Below are 23347 nucleotides of genomic sequence, written 5' to 3' on the forward strand. Positions count from 1 at the left end.
TTACATCTTGGTGAGTCGAAGCGTGTTGAGTCGTGCCCCCAAGATGGTGGCCCCAGAGGCGTATTGGATCTCCCTCAGAACGCCCACCCACTTCCTTTCCCCCTCGTCATACCTGCAGGAGGACAGGACAGGACATCAGGTAAGAGGACAGAACAGAATGTCAGGTAAGAGGACAGAACAGGACGTCAGGTAAGAGGACAGAACAGGTGTAACGGTTCTCCTCTTCCTCTTCATCCGAAGAGGAGGAGCATGGATTGAACCAAGACGCAGCGTTGTAGTTCGACATGATATTTATTAGACACGACAAAACAACGAAGACAAAAAACGAACTATACTTGAATTAACTAACAAAATAACAAAACGCATGTAGACAAAACCTGGACGTAAGAACTTACATGTAACACGAAGAACGCACGCACAGGGAAATGACTACATAAAAACAGAACGAACAAAATGAACAAACAAACCGAAACAGTCCCGTATGGTGCAACATAGACAGACACTAACACAGGAGACAACCACCCACAAACAAACAGTGTGAAAACACCTACCTTAATATGACTCTCAATCAGAGGAAATGAAACCACCTGCCTCTAATTGAGAGCCATATTAGGTCACCCTTAAACCAACATAGAAACAGAAAACATAGACTGCCCACCCAAACTCACGTCCTGACCAACTAACACATACAAAACTAACAGAAAACAGGTCAGGAACGTGACAACAGGACATCAGGTAAGAGGTCAGAACAGAATGTCAGGTAAGAGGACAGAACAGAATGTCAGGTAAGAGGACAGAACAGGACGTCAGGTAAGAGGACAGAACAGAATGTCAGGTAAGAGGACAGAACAGAATGTCAGGTAAGAGGACAGAACAGGACATCAGGTAAGAGGACAGAACAGGACATCAGGTAAGAGGACAGAACAGAATGTCAGGTAAGAGGACAGAACAGAATGTCAGGTAAGAGGACAGAACAGAATGTCAGGTAAGAGGACAGAACAGGACATCAGGTAAGAGGACAGAACAGAATGTCAGGTAAGAGGACAGAACAGAATGTCAGGTAAGAGGACAGAACAGGATGTCAGGTAAGAGGACGGAACAGGACATCAGGTAAGAGGACAGAACAGAACGTCAGGTAAGAGGACAGAACAGGACGTCAGGTAAGAGGACAGAACAGGACATCAGGTAAGATGACGGAACAGGACATCAGGTAAGAGGACAGAACAGAATGTCAGGTAAGAGGACAGAACAGAACGTCAGGTAAGAGGACAGAACAGAATGTCAGGTAAGAGGACAGAACAGGACATCAGGTAAGAGGACAGAACAGAATGTCAGGTAAGAGGACAGAACAGAATGTCAGGTAAGAGGACAGAACAGGATGTCAGGTAAGAGGACGGAACAGGACATCAGGTAAGAGGACAGAACAGAACGTCAGGTAAGAGGACAGAACAGGACGTCAGGTAAGAGGACAGAACAGGACATCAGGTAAGAGGACAGAACAGAACGTCAGGTAAGAGGACAGAACAGAACGTCAGGTAAGAGGACAGAACAGAATGTCAGGTAAGAGGACAGAACAGGACGTCAGGTAAGAGGACAGAACAGGACATCAGGTAAGATGACGGAACAGGACATCAGGTAAGATGACGGAACAGGACATCAGGTAAGAGGACAGAACAGAACGTCAGGTAAGAGGACAGAACAGGACGTCAGGTAAGAGGACAGAACAGGACATCAGGTAAGATGACGGAACAGGACATCAGGTAAGAGGACAGAACAGAATGTCAGGTAAGAGGACAGAACAGAACGTCAGGTAAGAGGACAGAACAGAATGTCAGGTAAGAGGACGGAACAGAATGTCAGGTAAGAGGACAGAACATGAGGTCAGGTAAGAGGACTGAACAGGACGTCGGGTAAGAGGACAGAAGAGGAGTCTGTAGTGACCATAGGTCTTGTAGTGTAATGATTTGGAGCATTGGTGGCCCAGTGTCAGTGTTGCTATCAAGACTTTAACTATAGTCCTCACTCTCCCTGCTCCCAACCATAGACCTGACCTTCCCTGCCTCCAACCATAGACCTGACCTTCCCTGCCTCCAACCATAGCCCTGACCTTCCTTCCAACCATATCCCTGACCTTCCCTGCCTCCAACCATAGACCTGACCTTCCCTGCCTCCAACCATAGACCTGACCTTCCTTCCAACCATAGCCATGACCTTCCCTGCCTCCAACCATAGACCTGACCTTCCCTGCCTCCAACCATAGACCTGACCTTCCTTCCAACCATAGCCCTGACCTTCCCTGCCTCCAACCATAGCCCTGACCTTCCCCTGCCTCCAACCATAGCCCTGACCTTCCCTGCCTCCAACCATAGCCCTGACGTTCCTTCCAACCATAGCCCTGACCTTCCCCGCCTCCAACCATAATTCTGACCTTCCCTGCCTCCAACCATAGCCCTGCACTTACCTGCCTCCAACCATAGCCCTGCCCTGCCTCCAACCATACCCCTGCCCTTTCCTGCCTCCAACCATGGCCCTGACCTTCCCCTGCCTCCAACCATAGCCCTGACCTTCCTTCCAACCATATCCCTGACCTTCCTTCCAACCATAGCCCTGACCTTCCCCTGCCTCCAACCATAGCCCTGACCTTCCCCTGCCTCCAACCATAGCCCTGACCTTCCTTCCAACCATAGCCCTGACCTTCCCCTGCCTCCAACCATAGCCCTGACCTTCCCCTGCCTCCAACCATAGCCCTGACCTTCCTTCCAACCATAGCCCTGACCTTCCCTGCCTCCAACCATAATTCTGACCTTCCCTGCCTCCAACCATAGCCCTGAACTTACCTGCCTCTAACCATAGCCCTGACCTTCCCTGCCTCCAACCATAGCCCTGACCTTCCCTGCCTCCAACCATAATTCTGACCTTCCCTGCCTCCAACCATAGCCCTGACCTTCCCTGCCTCCAACCATAGCCCTGACCTTCCCTGCCTCCAACCATAGCCCTGACCTTCCCTGCCTCCAACCATAGCCCAAAGTCTTCCCTGCCAGTATCCAACCCAACGTCAGTGTGTTCCTCACCTCCAGATGTCATTCATCTCCTTGGGGAGGAGTTCCTCCTTGTCCTCGCTGGGCATCATGGCGAAGCCTCCAACAGCGTAGAGACCCCCGGCCACCGACGCCAGACTGAGTGAGCTACGACCCTGAGGGAACTCCACAAAGTCTGCCCACCTGGAGACACGGATTATGGGTTTAACAGCCATATGAGTAAAAGGTAAATCACCGTTCATTGTTGTCTTGAATCATCATCAGCTCCCAGAGAGAATATGTTGCCAGTGAACTCAGACTTCGTAGCACTTTCAGTAATGTGAAATCTGACTTGTTGGTGTTACTGTCGTAGACCTCCATGAAGTCTGTCACACGCACGCACGCACGCACGCACGCACGCACGCACGCACGCACACACACACACACACACACACACACACACACATCCACACACACACTTTGAGGCTGCAGGCCTGCTACTGACTTGTCGGTGTTGATGTCGTACACCTCCATGGTGTCCGTCAGGCCGGTGTCTGTGACGCCTGCTGCTACATAGATCTTGTCTTTATGGACGGTGGCTCCAAACAGAGAGCGGGCCAGCTGCATCGGAGCCAGCTCCTTCCACTCAAACCGCTGAGCATAGTAAACACACATCCTCTTCATCACCTTCCTACAGGACAGACACACATCCTCATCATCACCTTCCTACAAGACAGACACACATCCTCCTCATCACCTTCCTACAGGACAGACACACATCCTCTTCATCACCTTCCTACAGGACAGACACACATCCTCATCATCACCTTCCTACAGGACAGACACACATCCTCATCATCACCTTCCTACAGGACAGACACACATCCTCATCATCACCTTCCTACAGGACAGACACACATCCTCCTCATCACCTTCCTACAGGACAGACACACATCCTCCTCATCACCTTCCTACAGGACAGACACACATCCTCTTCATCACCTTCCTACAGGACAGACACACATCCTCTTCATCACCTTCCTACAGGACAGACACACATCCTCCTCATCACCTTCCTACAGGACAGACACACATCCTCCTCATCACCTTCCTACAGGACAGACACACATCCTCATCATCACCTTCCTACAGGACAGACACACATCCTCTTCATCACCTTCCTACAGGACAGACACACATCCTCCTCATCAACTTCCTACAGGACAGACACACATCCTAGTAGTAGTAGCAGCAGCAGTAATAGTAGTAGTTGTTGTTAGTGATCATACTGTCCTAACTGAGCTGTACACCGTGACTGAGCTGTGTTCCGTGACTGAGCTCTACACTGTGACTGAGCTCTACACCGTGACTGAGCTCTACACTGTGACTGAGCTCTACACTGTGACTGAGCTCTACACTGTGACTGAGCTCTACACTGTGACTGAGCTCTACACTGTGACTGAGCTCTACACTGTGACTGAGCTCTACACTGTGACTGAGCTGTACACCGTGACTGAGTTGTGCAACGTGACTGAGCTCTACACCGTGACTGAGCTCTACACCGTGACTGAGCTCTACTCCGTGACTGAGCTCTACACCGTGACTGAGCTCTACTCCGTGACTGAGCTCTACTCCGTGACTGAGCTCTACACCGTGACTGAGCTCTACACCGTGACTGAGCTCTACTCTGTGACTGAGCTCTACACTGTGACTGAGCTCTACACCGTGACTGAGCTCTACACCGTGACTGAGCTCTACACCGTGACTGAGCTCTACACCGTGACTGAGCTCTACACCGTGACTGAGCTCTACACCGTGACTGAGCTCTACACCGTGACTGAGCTCTACTCCGTGACTGAGCTCTACACCGTGACTGAGCTCTACTCCGTGACTGAGCTCTACACTGTGACTGAGCTCTACACCGTGACTGAGCTCTACACCGTGACTGAGCTCTACACCGTGACTGAGCTCTACACCGTGACTGAGCTCTACACCGTGACTGAGCTCTACACCGTGACTGAGCTCTACACCGTGACTGAGCTCTACACCGTGACTGAGCTGTGAATCAACAGTGAGGAAGAGAATGCAGTATCACGTTAATAACTCACTTGCTATCCGACTTTCCTCCGATCACATAGATAAGTCCGTTGTGAGACACAGTAGCGTGGCCGTAGACGGGGTACGGTATGGGGTCAGACTCGCCCCATTTAAAAGACCTGAGGAGAACAAACACAGAGAGTTACACATTAGACTGCGAACTCAGACTAGCTTTGACCACATCCTGATTACAGCACTCCTCTGAGGCAGCAGGTTGAATGACTCTTCCACTGTGTTGTTATTCATTTCTCTGTTTGTTATTTATTTATTCCACCTTTATTTAACCAGGTAGGCCACTGCGACCTGGCCAAGATAAAGCATAGCAGTGTGACACAAACAACAACACAGAGTTACACATGGAGTAAACAACTGTAGAGTCAATAACACAGTAGACAAATCTATATACAGTGTGTGCAAATGAAGGAAGATTAGGGAGGTAGGGCATTAAATAGGCTATAGTGGTGAAATAATTACAATTTAGCATTAACACTGGAGTGATAGATGTGCAAATGATGATGTGCAAGTAGAGATACTGGGGTGCAAAAGAGCAAAAAAATAAATAACAGTATGGGGATGAGGTAGTTGGATGGGCTATTTACAGATGGGCTATGTACAGGTGCAGTGATCTGTAAGCTGCTCTGACAGCTGATGCTTAAAGTTAGAGAGGGAGATATGAGACTCCAGCTTCAGTGATTTTTGCAATTCGTTCCAGTCATCGACAGCAGAGAACTGGAAGGAAAGGCAGCCAAAGGAGGAGTTGGCTTTGGGGGTGACCAGGGAAATATACCTGCTGGAGCGCATGCTACGGGTGGGTGTTGCTATGGTGACCAGTGAGCTATCTAACTGGTATCTAACTGTCTGTCATAGACCAGCACTGAGTCCAGAGAGTTAGGGTTAGGGGTTAGGGGTTAGGGTTAGGGGTTAGGGTTAAGGGCTAGAGTTAGGTATCTTACTGTCTGTCATAGACCAGTACTGAGTCCAGGGGTTAGGGTTAGGGGTTAGAGTTAGGTTAAGGGTTAGGGTTAGGGGTTAGGGTTAGGGTTAGGGGTTAGGGGATAGGGGTTAGTGTTAGGTATCTTACTGTCTGTCATAGACCAGTACTGAGTCCAGGGGTTAGGGTTAGGGGTTAGGGTTAGGGTTAGGGTTAGGGGTTAGGAGATAGGGGTTAGGGTTAGGTATCTTACTGTCTGTCATAGACCAGTACTGAGTCCAGAGAGTTAGGGTTAGGGGTTAGAGTTAGGTATCTTACTGTCTGTCATAGACCAGTACTGAGTCCAGGGTACTGGACTCCTGCTCCTTCAGCTCCTTCCCTCCCACCATGAAGATGCTGTTCTCCGCCTCAGCCAGGCCAAACAGGAAACGGGGCGAGGGGATGGGGGGCATGCCCAGCCAATCAGCACTCACTGGGTCGTACTGGGAGGTCACAGATGTCAGAGGTCAGAGACAGGGCAGCTGTCTACATTTTGAGATATTGACAGGACAGACAGACAGATCTATGGACAGACAGACAGACAGACAGACAGACAGACAGACAGACAGACAGACAGACAGATCTATGGACAGCCAGCCAGCCAGCCAGCCAGCCAGCCAGCCAGACAGACAGACAGACAGACAGACAGACAGACAGATCTATGGACAGACAGACAGACAGACAGACAGATCTATGGACAGCCAGCCAGACAGACAGACAGACAGACAGACAGACAGACAGACAGACAGACAGACAGACAGATCTATGGACAGCCAGACAGACAGACAGACAGATCTATGGACAGCCAGACAGACAGACAGACAGACAGACAGACAGACAGACAGACAGACAGACAGACAGACAGACAGACAGACAGACAGACAGACAGATCTATGGACAGCCAGACAGACAGACAGACAGACAGACAGATCTATGGACAGCCAGACAGACAGACAGACAGACAGACAGACAGACAGACAGACAGACAGACAGGCAGACAGACAGACAGACAGACAGACAGATATATGGACAGACAGACAGACAGACAGACAGACAGACAGACAGACAGACAGACAGACAGACAGACAGACAGATCTATGGACAGACAGACAGACAGACAGACAGACAGACAGACAGACAGACAGAGACTGACAGACAGACAGCATCTCTGTAATGGAAACAGCCACATTATAACATCTATAGAAGGGAGGAGGGAGGTCTCCCCTACTCTATGGCAACTTCAATATGATCCCAGAGAGCGAGAGAGAAGGGTGTAACTAGGCCTACTGGTGGGTTGACTTGGTGACCATGCAAAAGATACCTCTACTCAATGACTTGGTGACCATGCAAAAGATACCTCTACTCAATGACTTGGTGACCATGCAGAAGATACCTTTACTCAATGACTTGGTGACCATGCAGAAGATACCTCTACTCAATGACTTGGTGACCATGCAGAAGATACCTCTACTCAATGACTTGGTGACCATGCAGAAGATACCTCTACTCAATGACTTGGTGACCATGCAGAAGATACCTCTACTCAATGACTTGGTGACCATGCAGAAGATACCTCTCCTCAATGCAGATCCAAAGGAATTATTATTATTGATTATATAATGATATAATGATAATAATATCCTACCTGTATTAATAACAGTAATATATTAGTTATAACATCCTACCTGTATTAATAACAGTAATATATTAGTTATAACATCCTACCTGTATTAATAACAGTAATATATTAGTTATAACATCCTACCTGTATTAATAACAGTAATATATTAGTTATAACATCCTACCTGTAAGAAGTAAGAGCTGAGAGGATCCTCCTTGTTCAGCTCATTGTAGAACAGTCCCCCAGCAACAAAGATCTGGTTTTCTTTGGTGACAAGGGAGGCGTGGTTCTTGGGGATCTGAGTGGAGAGCGAGGCAACGTAACAGTCGTTCCCTGTGGGGTCGTACGCCACCGCCCCCGTGTCACTCACCATGAACACCAGATCCCTCAGGAACATCCCAAAACGCAGTTGATCATTCAAGATCCCCGGGAGTAGAGCCTCCTCCTCCTCCTCCTCCTCCTCTCCCTCCTTCTCCTCTCCTCCCGTCTCCTCTGTCTTATTTTCTTCCGTCTTCTTCTTTGTTTTCTTCTGAGTCGGGAGGTCGGGCAGTTTTCCAGCACGAGCGTCTCTGACCAGTTGAAGTCTCTTCTCCATTTCAGGGTTGGAGCAGATCCACTCATGCTTCTCCACCTGGTGGGACAGGGAGATTTAATACAACAATCACCTGCTTCTCCACCTGGTGGGACAGGGAGATTTATTAGAATCACTCATGCTTCTCCACCTGGTGGGACAAGGAGATTTATCAGAATCACTCATGCTTCTCCACCTGGTGGGACAGGGAGATTTATCAGAATCACCTGCTTCTCCACCTGGTGGGACAGGGCGATTTAATACTAGACCATACTGCTCACCATCTCAGTGAAGTAGTCCTTGTGGGCCAGTCTGAATCTGGTTGGACAGGGAGATTTAACACTAGATCATACTGCTCACCATCTCAGTGAAGTAGTCCTTGTGGATCAGTCTGAGTCTGACACAGTCCATCAGTCCGGGTAGTTCCTTCAGCCTGTTCTCCACATCTTGACCGACCCACTTCTCCACGGCCTCAAACACCTCTTCCTCCGTTTCCACATTCAGTGTGTCCGCTGTCAAGATGGCTGCCAGCTCGCTGGGCCCCAGTGTCAGGAAGTCATTGTCACGGACGATGAGCTGGAAGCGTTCGCAGGCGTAGTTGCGAGCGGAGACAGCGAGGCGAGGACAGTCCAGCATCAGGCCCAGTCGGAATATAGCCAAACAGTTACTGAGACTGAGTTTCTTCTGGAGGAAGGAGACACACACTGTGAAGATCGAGGGGATCTGGAACATGTTGGCTACAGAGAAGATGTCCTGGACATTCTGCTCTGTCACGTTAATGGTGGAGGTATAGAGGTACTTCAGAATCAGACCCATGACCCCCGGCTCTACATCCTCCAACACCACCTCTCTCTTCTTCTCCTCTTCCACATCTGACAGGAACAGAGCCCTGAAGAAGGACGAGCAGGCACACAGCACCAGACGGTGGCAGGGGAACTCCTTGTCCTTGATCTTCAGGACACAGTCCACCAGCTTGTCATTCTCCAGTAGATCGTAGAGTCCGTCCTGCAACAGGGTCTGCTGGTACATCCTGGGCTCCTCCGTCGGGTCGATGGACAGAGCCATGGTGCCTCGGGTCCAGGGGGACAACTCCCAGTCGATAAGCAGGGAACAAGAGGCCTAGAGTGTCTTGGTCCAGGGGGACAACTCCCAGTCGATAAGCAGGGAACAAGAGGCCTAGAGTGTCTTGGTCCTTGGTGTCTGTCCTGTCTGTCTCCTGTCCACACAGCAGAGCTCCGAGCTCAGGCTCTCTTCACTGCCCAGCCTGGAAAGAGGAGGTAAGGGTCTTTGTGATTTGAACCATAAGGAGTGTACTCCGGGGCGGCTGGTCTCTCTCCCTCAGCTGTCCCGACCCTTTAACTCCTGCTGCAACTGGTAGGTTATATATAGGCTTGTTCTCAGTGTGGGGCACTCTGTGGAATCCATTCTGGAACATTTGAAATGTAATAGACCCCTCATCACCACCCACCATCCCCCTCCCCGCTCGGACAGCTGACACTGCCTCATGCAAGATCACTTCTTCCTGAGTCATGTGGGGCTGTTGAAGTGGCTTCCTCCTCTCCACTCCTTCCCTTCCTCCTTCCTCATCTCCACTTCTTTCCTTCCACCTTCCCCCTCTCCACTCCTTCCCTTCCTACTCTCTACCTTCCCTTCCTCCTCTCCACTCCTTCCCTTCCTCCTTCCTCATCTCCACTTCTTTCCTTCCACCTTCCCCCTCTCCACTCCTTCCCTTCCTACTCTCTACCTTCCCTTCCTCCTCTCCACTCCTTCCCTTCCTACTTTCTACCTTCCCTTCCTCCTCTCTACCTTCCCTTCCTCCTCTCCACTCCTTCCCTTCCACCTTCCTCCTCTCCTCTCCTCTCCGCTCCTTCCACCTTCCTCCTCTCCTCTCCTCTCCGCTCCTTCCACCTTTCTCCTCTCCTCTCCTCTCCGCTCCTTCCACCTTCCTCCTCTCCACTCCTTCCCTTCCTTCTTCCTCCTCTCCAGTCCTTCCCTTCAACCTTCCTCTTCTCCAGTCCTTCCCTTCCTCCTTCCTCCTCTCCACTCCTTCACTTCCTCCTTCCTGCTCTCCTCTCCTCTCCTTCCATACCCCCTCTCTACTCCTTCAATTTCTCCTCTCCAGTCCTTCCCTTATACCTTCCTTCCTCCTCTAAACTCCTTCTACCTTCCTCCTCTCCTCTCCACTCCTTCCCTTCCTCCTTCCTCCTCTCTACTTCTTCCCTTCTTCCCTTCCTCCTTCCTCCTCTCTACTTCTTCCCTTCCTCCTTCCTCCTTCCTCCTCTCTACTCCTTCCCTTCCCCCTTCTTCCTCACCACTCCTTATACCTTCCTTCCTCCTCTAAACTCCTTTGCTTCAGATGTGATAGAAGTGGGCAGGTGAAAGTAGAGACCTGGTAGTTGTCCATCCACCATATTGCTTTCAACTCTTCATATATGTTCAGATGAGCGATGATGGAGTAGGGATGAGATGAGGAAGCCACTGTAGAGTATTCAGTGGCTCTCTGCTAGGTTCGAGCAACCTCTCCCCTCCCCCACCTCAACCAAAATAATAGATTTTTGTAAAAAATCTGCCGCATGGCAGTTTTTTTATATATATTTTTATAGCTAATGTCATGCTATTTTACACATTGTTGAGGCTGAGAGAAAATGTTGCTATTTTAGAGATAATTTGCTGCTATTCTATACGTTTTGCCATTTTTGCCATGGCACTGTGAGGTGGCCTAGGCAGAGAGCTGCTACATTTGATTAGGGGTTCAAGATCCAGGTGTTCCTGTTCATTATTGGTATTAGGGTTCAAGCGGCGAAACAAAGATTGGCACCGGAGGGAATGGCGGCCATTTTACGGGCTCTTGACCAAGTTCTATTTTAGCGCATGGCTACGCAGACACTCGCGAGCAGTGTGGTTGAATAGCATGTATGTGTCAATTTATTTTCGCATCCGCTCTGGTCAGCATGTTAGACTCTGGAGCAGAAAACGTTAAAAGATGAAATGGTCCAAAATACATATTGCATGATCTGGTTGATTTTGAGTTCTGATATTTGGCAGGCATGGTAAGGAGCTCAGAAGTAGCTCATCCTGTGTGTCCAATTTGTCCTGACGGTGACACAGTGGGCCCACAGCTTGAACCCCGACAAGCAGATAAGGGACCTCATGGGAAACCCCGGGAAACGCTGCTTGCAGCTTTCATGAGAGTTTCATGGAGTGAAACCCTATTGTATTTGTTGTCACAAATATTTATTATTATTATTATGTATATTTTTCACACAGTCCAGTTGGTGACGGTAATGCACCATTAACGTTGGTTGTCAACAGCCAAAAAGAATAGCATTTTCTAACCACACACGGTCTGAGACTAAGAGAAAAGACAAAATAACACGTTTAAATCATCATTCAGCACACTGTGAGCAAGGTTGGCTGACCAAGGGACGCTTCAGTAATGGTTTGTGATTATTAAATAAAGTTCTGTGTGTTGCCATTTAGGGAGTGTTATGTTAATTTCTCTGTAGCTAACATAATAACGGTAGCTAACTAGCTCGGGATTAACTAAACTCAGCAAAAAAAAGAAAAGAAAAAAGAAATGTCCCTTTTTCAGGACCTTGTCTTACAAAAATAATTCGTAAAAATCTAAATAACTTCACAGATCTTCATTTTAAAGGGTTTAAACACTGTTTCCCATGCTTGTTCAATAAACAATTAATGAACATGCACCTGTGGAACGGTCGTTAAGACACTAACAGCTTACAGACGGTAGGCAATTAAGGTCACAGTTATGAAAACTTAGGACACTAAAGAGGTCTTTCTACTGACTCTGAAAAAACACCAAAATAAAGATGCTCAGGGTCCCTGCTCATCTGCGTGAACATGCCTTAGGCATGATGCAAGGCATGAGGACTGCAGAAGTGGCCAGGGCAATAAATTGCCATGTCCGTACTGTGAGACGCCTAAGACAGTGCTACAGGGAGACAGGACGGACAGCTGATCGTTCTCGCAGTGGCAGACCACGTGTAACAACACCTGCACAGGATCGGTACATCCGAACATCACACCTGCGGGACAGGTACAGGATGGCAACAACAACTGCCTGAGTTACACCAGGAACACACAATCCCTCCATCAGTGCTCAGACTGTCCGCAACAGGCTGAGAGAGGCTGGACTGAGGGCTTGTAGGCCTGTTGTAACTCGGGCAGTTGTTGTTGCTGTACCTGCTGTTCCAGTTTCAACTGTGCTGCCTGAGGCTATGGAACCCTGACCTGTTCACCGGACGTGCTACCTGTCCCAGACCTGCTGTTTTCAACTGTTCTGTCTGCGGCTATGGAACCCTGACCTGTCCACCGGACGTGCTACCTGTCCCAGACCTGCTGTTTTCAACTGTTCTGCCTGCAGTTATGGAACCCTGACCTGTTCACCGGACGTGCTACCTGTCCCAGACCTGCTGTTTTCAACTCTCTAGAGACAGCAGGAGCGGTAGAGATACTTTTAATGATCGGCTATGAAAAGCCCAAAAAATTATAGAAAATTATACAAATAAATAAAAACCCTTGAATGAGTAGGCGTTCTAAAACTTTTGACCGGTAGTGTAGATTAAGTCAGGGTCACATTGAATTTTGTTGTATTTTGTTTTCCTGTTTTTACGGACTCCTGACCCATGAGGAGGACTTCAATGGATTGTGAGCAGGCAGTGATTAATTCATCGCTCAGTCTGAGGTTTCCGAGGAAGTTTTGTGATTGAGTGGGACATTAACAACAAACTTAATCTCGTACAAGACTTAGTCAACGGCTACGGAGAACTCGCTGTCAGACGGGGGGGATTGGGGCTCGTGGGTCCCCCGCCTTGCGGAGTATGTGGGGGTGTGGGTCACGCCAGTGAGAGTATTGGGATTGAGGTCATCCTCCATGATAGAGAAGCTCTGAGTCAGACGCAGGATCTACTACAATGACTCAGTCATATTTACAGAGCGCTTAAGCCTCTGTCTCTCTGTCTCTCTGTTTCCCTCACGGTCTCTCTCATTGTCTCTCTGTCTCTCTCTCTCTCTCTCTCTCTCTCTCATTGTCTCTCTGTCTCTCTGTCTCTCTGTCTCTCTTTCTCTCTGTCTCCCTCACGGTCTCTCTCATTGTCTCTCTGTCTCTCTGTCTCTCTGTTTCCCTCACGGTCTCTCTCATTGTCTCTCTGTCTCTCTGTCTCTCTGTTTCCCTCACGGTCTCTCTCATTGTCTCTCTTTCTCATTGTCTCTCTGTCTCTCTCTCTCTCTCTCATTGTCTCTCTGTCTCCCTCACGGTCTCTCTCATTGTCTCTCTTTCTCTTTCTTTCTCTCTCTTCTCTCTCGTCTTTCTCAAAGATTATTCTGAGTTACAGCATCAGAGAGGTCAATGGTCACATTCTTTAAATGAGAACGAAGTAAAAGAGACAAAAAGTTGGAGTCACGTATCAGTAAATCAATATATTATAGTTGGATGTACAGTACATTTGACAGGAAAGGAGTGTCTAAACTCCACAGAGTTTAAGCCCTTTCTATTAAATCCTCTGTTAAAACCACGTCTCTCTGTATCTTAGTTAAAACCAGAGGCGAGGATCTTAGTTAAAACCAGAGGTGTGGATCTTAGTTAAAACCAGAGGTGAGGATCTTAGTTAAAACCAGAGGTGTGGATCTTAGTTAAAACCAGAGGTGAGGATCTTAGTTAAAACCAGAGGTGAGTATCTTAGTTAAAACCAGAGGTGTGTATCTTGGTTAAAACCAGAGGTGAGGATCTTAGTTAAAACCAGAGGTGTGTATCTTGGTTAAAACCAGAGGTGTGTATCTTGGTTAAAACCAGAGGTGTGTATCTTAGTTAAAACCAGAGGTGTGTATCTTAGTTAAAACCAGAGGTGTGTATCTTAGTGAAAACCAGAGGTGTGGATCTTAGTTAAAACCAGAGGTGTGTATCTTAGTTAAAACCAGAGGTGTGTATCTTAGTTAAAACCAGAGGTGTGTATCTTGGTTAAAACCAGAGGTGAGGATCTTAGTTAAAACCAGAGGTGGGGATCTTAGTTAAAACCAGAGGTGTGTATCTTAGTTAAAACCAGAAGTGTGAATCTTAGTTAAAACCAGAGGTGTGAATCTTAGTTAAAACCAGAGTGGATCTTAGTTAAAACCCCATCTTTGAGCACCACTTAGAGGATTTAATTACAATAAAGGCAGTTTTACATGATTAGCAGTGAAACACAACTTCTGTTTAAAACATTGTAGAAAATCTATATTGACTACAGCACTCTCAGGGTGTTTTAGGCTGAGTAGAAATCTTAGATATTACTCTTGGTAGATATTACAGTAGATAGATATTGCTGCTCAATAGATTTTATTGCTATGAAGAACTTCTAAATATACCTTGTCGATTAACTGTAGCCTCGTCATCTCCATGATGACAGAGGAAACCATGACTCATAAAGACATTTGGGACTTTGACAGACACTGCCACCCTCCAATCACTACTCTGCTTTCTCCTTGCTGGGGTCCACCACAGGTTGAATGGGGGCTGTGGACGTGACTGTTGTGGGGGCGGGGGGAGGGACGGGGGCGGGGACGGGGGCGGGGGGAGGGACGGGGGCGGGGGGAGGGATGGGGTCGGGGTCATCGATCAGAGCCTGTCTTCTCTCTCTCTCCTTGATGAGCTGGACCAGACAATAGGTCACTATGAAGACAGTGATGGTGGTGATGGGGAAGCCTGGAGGGGGAGGAACAAGTCAACATGTAAGATACTAGTTATCAGTAAGATACTAGTTAACTAGATACTAGTTATCAGTAAGATACTAGTTATCATCACAGTGATGCTGGTGAGGGGGAAGCCTGAGGGCGGAGGAACAAGTCAACATGGGACACTAATAACTATATCATAATAACTGTATATCAAGTAACATACTCGTTATCAACACTGTGATGGGAAGCCTGGAGGGGGAGGAACAAGTCAACATTGGACACTAATAACTATATTTATACAACGGGTGGGTCCAATCCTTAATGAGGATTTGGTTAAAACCTTATTCCAGCTGGTGTTTATTCCACAAGTTACCACCGTCTAAATCTATGACGTTAAAATGCCTATTTACTCTGTTCCATCTGACTGCGCAATCCATTAGCCCAGCCAGGCAATTTATAAACTTGATCTCCACTATAAAAAGCATCTTGACATTATCTCACATTTCTTTTAGACTAACATTTAGTTTTCAACAGCTGAGATTTGTATAAACCTTGTTGTCTGTCTCTCTGACATTTGCAACATCGTTTCAATATTCAACTATTCAACTTCGATCTCCAGCTGTAATGAACGTGTCGGGAGTCGGGACGAGACGGACCTTCGATCTCCAGCTGTAATGAACGTGTCGGGAGTCGGGACGAGACGGACCTTCGATCTCCAGCTGTAATGAACGTGTCGGGAGTCGGGACGAGACGGACCTTCGATCTCCAGCTGTAATGAACGTGTCGGGAGTCGGGACGAGACGGACCTTCGATCTCCAGCTGTAATGAACGTGTCGGGAGTCGGGACGAGACGGACCTTCGATCTCCAGCTGTAATGAACGTGTCGGGAGTCGGGACGAGACGGACCTTCGATCTCCAGCTGTAATGAACGTGTCGGGAGTCGGGACGAGACGGACAGACAGGAGTCGTTTCTCAGGTGGTCGAAACCATGAATCAGCTGGAATAATTTTTATGGATATATACAAGGAAATGTTCATTCCTAAAAGGTCAAGTGAAACAAAGTGCAGCTAGTTTTCAGTCTTTCCAGCTTCAGATGGAAGTGATTGTGTTACTGTAGCTGTGTTGTGTTACTGTAGCTGTGTTGTGTTACTGTAGCTGTCTTGTGTTCCTGTAGCTGTGTTGTGTTCCTGTAGCTGTGTTGTGTTACTGTAGCTGTGTTGTGTTCCTGTAGCTGTGTTGTGTTCCTGTAGCTGTGTTGTGTTCCTGTAGCTGTGTTGTGTTACTGTAGCTGTGTTGTGTTCCTGTAGCTGTGTTGTGTTCCTGTAGCTGTGTTGTGTTACTGTAGCTGTGTTGTGTTACTGTAGCTGTGTTGTGTTCCTGTAGCTGTGTTGTGTTACTGTAGCTGTGTTGTGTTACTGTAGCTGTGTTGTGTTACTGTAGCTGTGTTGTGTTACTGTAGCTGTGTTGTGTTCCTGTAGCTGTGTTGTGTTCCTGTAGCTGTGTTGTGTTCCTGTAGATGTGTTGTGTTACTGTAGCTGTGTTGTGTTACTGTAGCTGTGTTGTGTTCCTGTAGCTGTGTTGTGTTCCTGTAGCTGTGTTGTGTTCCTGTAGCTGTGTTGTGTTACTGTAGCTGTGTTGTTGGCTAGCTCCTCTGAACAACAGTATCCTGATGGGAGAACACATTTTCTACGCCAGGTGAAATCACACCTCATTAGCTCATTGTTATGGATGTGTCCAAATATATGTCATTAGAAAACAGCTTAAACAAATGCAAATGTGGCTACTTTGCTGTTATTCTGTCTGCATTTTTTGACGTGGCAGTAAGTTAGCCGTAGTTGGTTAGTTAGCAAGCAAGGGAACATTTAGAACAGACGACTGGGTCGCGTCCACAGATACAGAACAAAAAGACTGAACGACTGGGTCACGTCCATAGATACAGAACAAAAAGACTGAACGACTGGGTCACGTCCATAGATACAGAACAACGACTGGGTCGCGTCCATAGATACAGAACAACGATTGGGTCGCGTCCATAGATACAGAACAACGACTGGGTCGCGTCCATAGATACAGAACACAAAGACTGGACGACTGGGTCGCGTCCATAGATACAGAACACAAAGACTGGACGACTGGGTCGAGTCCATAGATACAGAACAAAAAGACTGAACGACTCTTGCAACGGAACTGATAGAACGAACGACCAGCCGGCTTGGGTAGCTACCCTAGATTTGTGTCGGGACTATATATTGTGCAAGGATGAAATAGTATGAATAAATTCCTCAAAATAATGTTTTTAATGAAAATACGTTAATCATTATTTGAATATGTTGTTAACCCGTTGTATAAAAGTGACAATGCCCTCGAAGCTGTTGTTTGGAGGATATATTGGCACTGTTTGCTGGCCCTCCACTTCATCTCGGGCCTAACAACACCCATGCCAATATATCCAAACAACAGCTTCTCGGGCATTATCACTTAAGTGTAATAACTATATATAAAGTAAGATACTAGTTATCATCACAGTGATGCTGGTGAGGGGGAAGCCTGAGGGCGGAGGAGTCAGTTATAGTGTGTCTACTGTTACTCAAGGAAATACTAGGTCTAGTTACTATATAACATAGTATGGTGGGATCATAGTATGCCAGTACCACACCAAAACAGTTGTGCATGTTCAATATCATGTTCAGTATGAGCATTGATGTTCTTCAACATCGAGATCAAGAGACAGGTCAGATGGAAACTTAACTATCTGTTACCTTTGAGCAGCAGTCTCTTGGCGACCAGCTTAGTGAACTCCAGGCTGTTGAGAGCGATGACGTTGTAGAGGACGATGGTCCAGAAGTTAAAGGTGTTGAACACAGCTCTGATCCTACGAGACATGGCAGGAGACATTGCCGTCTAGAGGAGAGGACAGGACGAGGAAGAGGGAGAGGGGTGGAGAGGAGAGGGGTGGAGAGGAGAGGATAGGAGAGGAGAGGAGAGGAGAGGAGAGGAGAGAGGAGGAGAGGAGAGGAGAGGAGAGGGAGAGATGTTAAACAGACTTCTGATCATACGAGACACAGCAGGAGACATCGCCATCTAGAGAGAGAGAGAGTTAAAGTGATTTTGTCAACGAGGCCCTTTATCTACTTCCACAGAGTCAGATGACCTCGTGGTGGATACCATTTTAATGTCTCGTGTCCAGTATGAAGGAAGTTAAAAGGTTGTTTGCGAGCCAATGCTAACTAGCATTAGCGCAATGACTGGAAGTCAGTAGGTATCGACTAGCATGCACTCTCTTACCTCTAGAGAAGCAAAGGGTTCCATGCAGACGAACTTGGCCGTCCAGAGCTCGAAGTTGAGTCCGAAGCAGTTGAAGAAGGCCCAGATGAACACCACCTGAGAGGGTCCCAGCCACAGGACAGTGATGCCAAAAGTACACAGTGTAGCAATGGCCTCATCCCACACAGTGTCATGCTTCCCTCCCAGGTAATTATACACATACCTGGAGGTGTAGACACAGACACAGGTAATCATATACATAACTGAAGGACGATACAGGTAATCATATACATAACTGAAGGACGATACAGGTAATTAACACATAACTGAAGGACGATACAGGTAATTAACACATAACTGAAGGACGATACAGGTAATTAACACATAACTGAAGGACGATACAGGTAATTAACACATAACTGAAGGACGATACAGGTAATTATACACATAACTGAAGGACGATACAGGTAATTAACACATAACTGAAGGACGATACAGGTAATTAACACATAACTGAAGGACGATACAGGTAATTAACACATAACTGAAGGACGATACAGGTAATTATACACATAACTGAAGGACGATACAGGTAATTAACACATAACTGAAGGACGATACAGGTAATTAACACATAACTGAAGGACGATACAGGTAATTATACACATAACTGAAGGACGATACAGGTAATTATATACATAACTGAAGGACGATACAGACAGACACAGTTCTGAGATTACAGCTCTGATGTTTGGTATGAATGAAGTGACACGCTGGTGACTTACTTGCACAGCCAGTCATTTATTCCTCGGTCAAAGTGTCTATGAGGTAGAAAATAAACAAATTACTGGTGTGAAAACAGAGAGATGTGGAGAAGAGCTAACAGGTCTGTTAACGTACGTCTCAGAGAAGACATAGAGCATGGTGATACATTTAGGAGGTTGAGGAGGGTCCATATGGTCCAGTCTAGACACAGTGTTGATCACCCCAAACATCACTGCTGTCTTCACCCAGTCATACACCAGGTTACAGTAGGCCAGACCAACTACAGGAGACAGAGAGAGACCAGACACACACCAGGTTATAGTAGACCAGACCAACTACAGGAGACAGAGAGAGACCAGACCAACTACAGGAGACAGAGAGACCAGACACACACCAGGTTATAGTAGACCAGACCAACTACAGGAGACAGAGAGAGACCAGACCAACTACAGGAGACAGAGAGAGACCAGACACACACCAGGTTATAGTAGGCCAGACCAACTACAGGAGACAGAGAGAGACCAGACCAACTACAGGAGACAGAGAGAGACCAGACACACACCAGGTTATAGTAGACCAGACCAACTACAGGAGACAGAGAGAGACCAGACCAACTACAGGAGACAGAGAGAGACCAGACCAACTACAGGAGACAGAGAGAGACCAGACACACACCAGGTTATAGTAGACCAGACCAACTACAGGAGACAGAGAGAGACCAGACCAACTACAGGAGACAGAGAGAGACCAGACACACACCAGGTTATAGTAGGCCAGACCAACTACAGGAGACAGAGAGAGACCAGACCAGCTACAGGAGACAGAGAGAGAGAGACCAGACACACACCATGGTTATAGTAGACCAGACCAACTACAAGAGACAGAGAGAGACCAGACCAACTACAAGAGACCAGACACACACCAGGTTATAGTAGACCAGACCAACTACAGGAGACAGAGAGAGACCAGACACACACCAGGTTATAGTAGACCAGACCAACTACAGGAGACAGAGAGAGACCAGACCAACTACAGGAGACAGAGAGAGACCAGACACACACCAGGTTATAGTAGACCAGACCAACTACAGGAGACAGAGAGACCAGACACACACCAGGTTATAGTAGACCAGACCAACTACAGGAGACAGAGAGAGACCAGACCAACTACAGGAGGCAGAGAGAGACCAGTCACACACCAGGTTATAGTAGACCAGACCAACTACAGGAGACAGAGAGAGACCAGACCAACTACAGGAGACAGAGAGACCAGACACACACCAGGTTATAGTAGACCAGACCAACTACAGGAGACAGAGAGAGACCAGACCAACTACAAGAGACCAGACACACACCAGGTTATAGTAGACCAGACCAACTCCAGGAGACAGAGAGAGACCAGACACACACCAGGTTATAGTAGACCAGACCAACTACAGGAGACAGAGAGAGACCAGACCAACTACAGGAGACAGAGAGAGACCAGACCAACTACAGGAGACAGAGAGAGACCAGACCAACTACAGGAGACAGAGAGAGACCCGACCAACTACAGGAGACAGAGAGAGACCAGTCACACACCAGGTTACAGTAGACCAGACCAACTACAGGAGACAGAGAGAGACCAGACCAACTACAGGAGACCGAGAGAGACCAGACCAACTACAGGAGACAGAGAGAGACCAGACACACACCAGGTTATAGTAGGCCAGACCAACTACAGGAGACAGAGAGAGACCAGACACACACCAGGTTACAGTAGGCCAGACCAACTACAGGAGACAGAGAGAGACCAGACCAACTACAGGAGACAGAGAGAGACCAGACCAACTACAGGAGACAGAGAGAGATCAGACACACACCAGGTTATAGTAGACCAGACCAGCTACAGGAGACAGAGAGAGACCAGACACACACCAGGTTATAGTAGACCAGACCAACTACAGGAGACAGAGAGAGACCAGACACACACCAGGTTATAGTAGACCAGACCAACTACAGGAGACAGAGAGAGACCAGACACACACCAGGTTATAGTAGACCAGACCAACTACAGGAGACAGAGAGAGACCAGACCAACTACAGGAGACAGAGAGAGACCAGACACACACCAGGTTACAGTAGGCCAGACCAACTACAGGAGACAGAGAGACCAGACCAACTACAGGAGACAGAGAGAGAGAGACCAGACACACACCATGGTTATAGTAGACCAGACCAACTACAAGAGACAGAGAGAGACCAGACCAACTACAAGAGACCAGACACACACCAGGTTATAGTAGACCAGACCAACTACAGGAGACAGAGAGAGACCAGACACACACCAGGTTATAGTAGACCAGACCAACTACAGGAGACAGAGAGAGACTAGTCAGACATGTTACAGACCTACAGCCCAGTCACACATGTTACAGACCTACAGCCCAGTCAGACATGTTACAGACCTACAGCCCAGTCAGACATGTTACAGACCTACAGCCCAGTCAGACATGTTACTGTTACAGACCTACAGCCCAGTCAGACATGTTACAGACCTACAGCCCAGTCAGACATGTTACAGACCTACAGCCCAGTCAGACATGTTACAGACCTACAGCCCAGTCAGACATGTTACTGTTACAGACCTACAGCCCAGTCAGACATGTTACAGACCTACAGCCCAGTCAGATATGTTACAGACCTACAGCCCAGTCAGACATGTTACTGTTACAGACCTACAGCCCAGTCAGACATGTTACAGACCTACAGCCCAGTCAGACATGTTACAGACCTACAGCCCAGTCAGACATGTTACAGACCTACAGCCCAGTCAGATATGTTACAGACCTACAGCCCAGTCAGACATGTTATTGTTACAGACCTACAGCCCAGTCAGACATGTTACAGACCTACAGCCCAGTCAGACATGTTACAGACCTACAGCCCAGTCAGACATGTTACTGTTACAGACCTACAGCCCAGTCAGACATGTTACAGACCTACAGCCCAGTCAGACATGTTACAGACCTACAGCCCAGTCAGACATGTTACAGACCTACAGCCCAGTCAGACATGTTACTGTTACAGACCTACAGCCCAGTCAGACATGTTACAGACCTACAGCCCAGTCAGACATGTTACAGACCTACAGCCCAGTCAGACATGTTACAGACCTACAGCCCAGTCAGACATGTTACTGTTACAGACCTACAGCCCAGTCAGACATGTTACAGACCTACAGCCCAGTCAGATATGTTACAGACCTACAGCCCAGTCAGACATGTTACAGACCTACAGCCCAGTCAGACATGTTACAGACCTACAGCCCAGTCAGACATGTTACAGACCTACAGCCCAGTCAGACATGTTACAGACCTACAGCCCAGTCAGACATGTTACAGACCTACAGCCCAGTCAGACATGTTACTGTTACAGACCTACAGCCCAGTCAGACATGTTACAGACCTACAGCCCAGTCAGACATGTTACAGACCTACAGCCCAGTCAGACATGTTACAGACCTACAGCCCAGTCAGACATGTTACAGACCTACAGCCCAGTCAGACATGTTACAGACCTACAGCCCAGTCAGACATGTTACTGTTACAGACCTACAGCCCAGTCAGACATGTTACAGACCTACAGCCCAGTCAGACATGTTACAGACCTACAGCCCAGTCAGACATGTTACTGTTACAGACCTACAGCCCAGTCAGACATGTTACAGACCTACAGCCCAGTCAGACATGTTACAGACCTACAGCCCAGTCAGACATGTTACAGACCTACAGCCCAGTCAGACATGTTACAGACCTACAGCCCAGTCAGACATGTTACAGACCTACAGCCCAGTCAGACATGTTACAGACCTACAGCCCAGTCAGACATGTTACAGACCTACAGCCCAGTCAGACATGTTACAGACCTACAGCCCAGTCAGACATGTTACAGACCTACAGCCCAGTCAGACATGTTACTGTTACAGACCTACAGCCCAGTCAGACATGTTACAGACCTACAGCCCAGTCAGACATGTTACAGACCTACAGCCCAGTCAGACATGTTACAGACCTACAGCCCAGTCAGACATGTTACAGACCTACAGCCCAGTCAGACATGTTACAGACCTACAGCCCAGTCAGACATGTTACTGTTACAGACCTACAGCCCAGTCAGACATGTTACAGACCTACAGCCCAGTCAGACATGTTACAGACCTACAGCCCAGTCAGACATGTTACAGACCTACAGCCCAGTCAGACATGTTACAGACCTACAGCCCAGTCAGACATGTTACAGACCTACAGCCCAGTCAGACATGTTACAGACCTACAGCCCAGTCAGACATGGTACAGACCTTCAGCCCAGTCAGACATGTTACAGACCTAC

General features: G+C 47.8%; 2 protein-coding genes across 3 annotated transcripts in view; both read right to left on the reverse strand.

Annotated features, from left to right (window-relative positions):
- Positions 1-9608, reverse strand: klhl40b (kelch-like family member 40b). The gene is made up of 7 exons (XM_055928152.1): positions 8637-9608; positions 7890-8336; positions 6364-6527; positions 5126-5233; positions 3523-3708; positions 3072-3221; positions 1-112 (listed from the first exon to the last, which is right to left on the reverse strand). Exons 1-7 carry the CDS (start codon positions 9339-9341, stop codon positions 1-3), a joined length of 1872 nt encoding a protein of 623 aa, XP_055784127.1. The 5' UTR covers positions 9342-9608.
- Positions 9609-13745: 4137 nt separating this feature from the next.
- The window catches only part of hhatlb (hedgehog acyltransferase like, b), a 45302-nt gene continuing 35700 nt past the window's right edge, over positions 13746-23347 (reverse strand). For both annotated transcript variants that reach the window (XM_055928154.1, XM_055928153.1), the window contains exons 8-12: positions 19113-19257; positions 18998-19033; positions 18234-18435; positions 17708-17849; positions 13746-14976 (exon numbers count right to left, since the gene is read on the reverse strand). In XM_055928154.1, coding sequence (XP_055784129.1) covers positions 14741-14976; positions 17708-17849; positions 18234-18435; positions 18998-19033; positions 19113-19257 — 761 coding nt within the window. In that variant the 3' untranslated portion in view covers positions 13746-14740. The remainder of the gene's footprint in view (positions 14977-17707; positions 17850-18233; positions 18436-18997; positions 19034-19112; positions 19258-23347) is intronic.

Source organism: Salvelinus fontinalis, chromosome 7 (assembly GCF_029448725.1).
Source record: "Salvelinus fontinalis isolate EN_2023a chromosome 7, ASM2944872v1, whole genome shotgun sequence".
NCBI lineage: Eukaryota > Metazoa > Chordata > Actinopteri > Salmoniformes > Salmonidae > Salvelinus > Salvelinus fontinalis.